At 29.9% G+C, this 5,384-nt stretch overlaps 1 protein-coding gene across 1 annotated transcript; it reads left to right on the forward strand.

Annotated features, from left to right (window-relative positions):
• The first annotated feature begins 691 nt into the window (after nt 1-691).
• LOC146997567 (uncharacterized) lies at nt 692-4,886 on the forward strand. Its single transcript, XM_085814248.1, has 2 exons — nt 692-891; nt 3,087-4,886. Exons 1-2 carry the CDS (start codon nt 805-807, stop codon nt 3,333-3,335), a joined length of 336 nt encoding a protein of 111 aa, XP_085670374.1. The 5' UTR covers nt 692-804; the 3' UTR covers nt 3,336-4,886.
• Nucleotides 4,887-5,384: the final 498 nt, after the last annotated feature.

Consider the following 5,384-nt stretch of genomic DNA (forward strand, 5'->3'; position numbering starts at 1 on the left):
AAAATCTGTCATGTTCTCTGCGACGATTTCAGAGCTAGTGTTCACCGCTCACTAGCCGACGATAAAATCGGCGACTCTAGCCAATTAGATTGCTTCCAGAGATCACGTGCTTTTCTCTCTCATTTTGGAAACATGGCGCTTTTTCGTTGGAGCGAAAATCAAATTTTTCAATTGATTGATTTTTATAGAGACCATGCTGTGTTGTGGGACACAAATAACATAAATTATAAAAATAAAAAGTTAAAGGATTCCCTTATTTTGGTAAGTTATCTTCCCGTTACTTAATAATCAAATATTTTTTTATTCGTGATGAAAATTATTTTATGTTGGTTAAACAAATTACAGCTCAATTTAATACAATATTGCTAAATTTTATTAGCTGATTAACTGATGTATCAATATGATTACAGTTTTCAGAACTGTATTAGTATTTCTTAATTATTCAGTATCATATGCTATTTTAAGATTTTGCATATTTATATTTCTTATTTGAAATTTTTGTATTGAAATTACACTATTCCTTTCTACTATAGTAATCTTTATTCTTTATTTGTTCTTTTTACTCATATTGTTACGGTTTTCATAACATTATTGTCTATTTATTTAATAGTAAAGGTTATCATTTAAAGCACAGTAGTTATTTACTTTTTCTGAAGCATGGTTATTTTAACATTTCAGGACTTAAGCACACAAATATGCGTTTCAAAAAATGAAATTAAAAAAAAATGGAGTAATCTGCGTACTCAATTTACAAAGGAGAAACATAAAGAGAAAAAAAATTATACATCTGGTGCAAGCACTGCAATGCAGTACAAATCGGCATGGCAATTTTACACATCGTTACAATTTTTAAGTGATGCCGTGTCCTTAAGGAATACTGTGACTTCTTTGGTAAGCCATTACTTTTTAAATTTATATAATTTGGCTTATAAAGTAAATAATTTCCCTTTACTATTTGAAAATTTATAGAATTGTTTTTAATATAGGCAAAACTTTAACAGTTTTTGTGATAAATAAAATAATATTGTTATACATAGTTAGCTGTGTAAATTATATTAGCCAAATGTGCTAAAATCTGTCGACCATGAGCATAACAATACTTTAGGCAACCATGCTCATAAACATTCCTTCAGTCAAGCAACATTACCCTCATTCTTTTTCATTTATAAAAATTTGCCAAACTTGAGGTGGTTACGCTAATATGTTAAGTACTAAAAAATAAAACACTTATGAATTTTCAAAATGCTTCTCTAACTTTTAGCATTATTCTTTTCTCAATGTATACAGTGATCTGTTTTCACTTAAAAAACCAATAAATTGCATAAACTTGTACTGCACAACAACTGTTTACCAAACACATCTCATCGCTGTTTGTGTTAACAGTTTTGTGAGAAAATACTATATTCTGCAGAATTTTTACTGCAGTTTCTTCCATTGCTGGCAGATTCCACAAGTGATATTTTAAAAGTAAGTTAAAGGTTCTCAACTCCCCAAAAAAATTACAATGTCTGTCAAAATCATTAGAATTCCAAATACAACAAAAATAACACAAGAATTAAAACATTGCTTGACTGAAGGATTTTTATGAACAGGGTTGCCTGTGAAATTTTTATGTGCAGAGTATGGCAATTTTTATTAAGGTGGTTGAGATAATATGCGACTACCTCTAATTTAAAAAGGTACTTTTCCGTTTTGTCGGCGCAAGCGATAAAGTTGCCAATAATGGTACAACCGATGCCAAACGGAATATTCTCGCTGGTAACCTTTTACGCCTCATTTTCAAAACAAGTCGCAGCTTTTTCTTATCAGATTGATTGTTTTTTTCAATACTGGCATATAATTACATAGAATTTTTATCAGATAGTTCAGTTTTATGTCTAATGCCTTTTTCAGTAATTAAGACAATTAGGATGCAATCACAGCGCTTACCTGAAGCAGAAAATATAGAAGAAAAGGTAAAGTCAAGGGTTAAATTCATCCATTCTAATGAGAATGCATTAGCGAAGTAAAGCACTACAGTTTTGCATAATTTCTGAGTAAGCTATTCGTACGAATTGAAATATTTCTTGCATTTAAACATGTGTTCCAAATTAAGATTTAACTTGAAATTAATGTAGATAATTACTGAGAGCATAAGATTTTTGTAGAGTAGTTTACGTGAGATGAGATCGCTTGGGGTCACGTGATATGAACCGGCGAATCAGGATGTTGAACCATGAAAGCATAGTAAATTCTTAATGTCTTTTTACAAATTTATTGTCTTTATTTATTGGCTTTTTATAAAATTTTAAGCGATATTAAGATGTTTATGCATTCTTTTTTTAAAAGAATTCTTAGAACTAACATTTTTTTAAATATTTTTTATGTGTATACTCTATGTTGTCGCCAATAAAGTCTGCTTGGCGAGATTTCGGCGAAACGGAAGAGTACCTTTAAAAATATTAATAGAGAAACATGAATTCTTATTGCATTTTAAGTAATTATTACTATCAAAATCTTACTCATATTGTTCAAGTTTTTACAAGTAAATGAAGTCCAACCCCGCTTCACATTGAAAAGTTATAAAAATATGGGATGTACGTGCACAGATACTGTTCTTTTAAAAACACTCAAATTATTTCTTTTTACTGTAGTAATTATTAGCTTTGCTTTCTTCTCAGTTTATATATATATATATATATATTTGTAAATTATATATATATATATACCATTTTCAATGATAAACTTATATTCACAGCTAAATCAGACATAAGTTAGTCAATATTTTGTTACTTTTAACATACTTAAACATAAGCATTAACTTCTTATATATTTTCTTTTAAATATATATATTGCATGTTTTTATTGATACCAAATATGCTACAACTTAGACAACAGAATTACGAGTTTTTTTCGTATTCTTATTCAAGATATTTGATTATTCAACTTTGATATCTCTTGAAAAATCAAGCTTAGGAAATATATTCATGATCCTTATAAATATTTATTTCTGCATGTTTTCCATAGCTTGTTAATTCTGATTTGTTATATATGAATGAATGATAGCTGAAAAATAGTAAAAATTAAAGTGTTATTTTAATTTTCAGGATTTTAATGATACTACTACACAAGAAAGAAGTGCAGAAGTTACCAGACATTCTGAGATGTTTGACATCAACGATTTTGAAGACACTGAAGAGACACAGAGAGAGGAAGAGTCACAGAAAGAACTATGTCATTCACAAACACAGCTAAAAAGACACACATCAAACACTACAACTTCAAACAAAAACAGAAACACGATCACATTTACACAGCAGCCACAACAACACTTGAAGAAATTTCTACAATATTAAAATCAAAAAACACTACTCCAAATACATTTACACAGTTCGGTTCCTTTGTTGGTTCCGAACTAAGTCTAATCCGTGACCCTCAACTCCTCACAGACACAAAATATAAAATATACCAAATTCTCACAGATGCACAGACAGAACAAAATGTATTAGATTCCATGAACAACACAGAATAAATAAGAAACTTAGATATATTTTGTAACATAGAATAAAAATAATTATAAATAATCTTTATTTCTTTATCTTTTATTATAATATATATTGAGAAATTAATAATATTTTATATGTTTATCTTGCCACGCAACTTTTCCTTCATTATTTACATAAATTTTATCACAAATTTTTTCTCGCATCAGCTTTGCTTCAGCAGACCCTGTGTTATAACCATTTTGTTTACACAGGGATTTCATCTTACTTAGCGATTCCTCATATCGCCATGATCCAGGTATAAAATTAAAGACCTCATCTTCATGATCGATTAGTTCTCTTGGTGTATACAATTGCCTGGATGGTCTTTCTCGTAGAAAGTTATGCAAACAGCAGCATACAGAAACAGTTTTATCAACTGTCGCATTAGGCAGCTGTATTGGTTGCATCAAGATACGAAATCTATTTGATAATATCCCGAATGCATTTTCAACAACACGCCTTGCCCTGGACAGTTGATAATTGAAAATCCTTTGCTGAGGAGGGATTTTTTTACCAGGATATGGCCTCATCAGATAACGTTTCAAAGGAAACGCCTCATCTGCAACCATAAAATAATTCACAGGATCACTACCTGGAATCAAAGGTGTTGGGCTAGGCAGATCGAGCAAGTTATTGTCTCACATCGAAAATAAACTTGTTTGAGCAAAAACTCCTCCGTCTGATATTCGTCCATTACAATGTAAATTTATAATCCGCATCAACTGATGCCATCAGCACAATGCTGTTGAAACTTTTATAATTGTAAAAAGTGCTGCCACCCCCTGCTGGTGCTTTTATCATAACGTGTTTTCCATCGATGGCACCAACACAGTGTGGCAGGTTCCACTTTTCAGCAAAAGCTTCTTCTATGGCTTGCCACTCCTGAGCAGTGTTTGGTGTCTACGAAATGAGAAAATAAGTATTAATTATGAAACTGAAAACAGGATGCGAATACAAAATATAAATGCAGAAAATGCTATTTGAATATTGGCAAATAGTAAAATCAAATATTTTATCAATGAATATTAGCTACTCATTTGTTATAATAAAATTCACATCAGAGAAGTAGATAAAAAAATGTGCTTAAATATTTTGGTTGTGTTCCTATGTTTCACTTATTATCTAATTTTTTCCCATTTTTTCTCTCTTGTTTTTGATTAAGCTACACCATAGATTCTATTTAAAGTTTTTAAAGTAATGAATGTGTCAGATACAATAAATGGAATTAAAGCTAAGTGACTGTGGGTAAATGAATGTTTTTTATCACAATAGCCATACAAACAGAAAAACTGATAATTTTTGGAAAATAAACGATTAAAAAATAAGCTGTTGTTGTACAAACAATAATACAATAAACAAAAAGTGCTTATGCTTGTTTGTACACAAAAACAGAATTTTCATCTAAACAACATGTTTAAACATTTTATAACTGAATATATATGCTTCTTAATTTGAAGAAAACTCAAAACTAAAAGTGTCTATTGAAGAATTTTGGATGAACCCATAGGTGGTCAATTTAGCAGATTCATTATGTGTTTTATACAGGGTTGATACTAGGTTGTCAATTTGCTGACCAATGCAATCTCTGCAGTTCCTACATTCTATTGCTAGATGCCTCCCTAATTATAAAACAATGTTTATTATGATTTTTCAAAAATCAAATAATCATATCTCTTCTTATAAATTAAAATTTTATTTAAATATACTGAAAAGCATAGACAACATTACGACAGACTAACACTCACATTGAAAATGGTTCATCCTAGAATTTGAGTCAAATTATAATCTAGAGCATGGACCAACAAACTGGTGCCTGCAAAACAATTTTAAAATTTTAAGAAGCTGACGAGATATTTTAAT

Source organism: Stegodyphus dumicola, chromosome 4, assembly GCF_044657685.1.
Source record: "Stegodyphus dumicola isolate Sdum_Otavi_A_Nest chromosome 4, ASM4465768v1".
Lineage (NCBI taxonomy): Eukaryota > Metazoa > Arthropoda > Arachnida > Araneae > Eresidae > Stegodyphus > Stegodyphus dumicola.

Bases quoted from the DNA above. Each gene is read 5' to 3' on its own strand.
- LOC146997567 (XM_085814248.1), top strand. From the start codon at position 805: ATGCAGTACAAATCGGCATGGCAATTTTACACATCGTTACAATTTTTA. The intron at 892-3,086 runs GTAAGCCATTAC...TTTAATTTTCAG, and splicing joins GGAATACTGTGACTTCTTTG to GATTTTAATGATACTACTAC.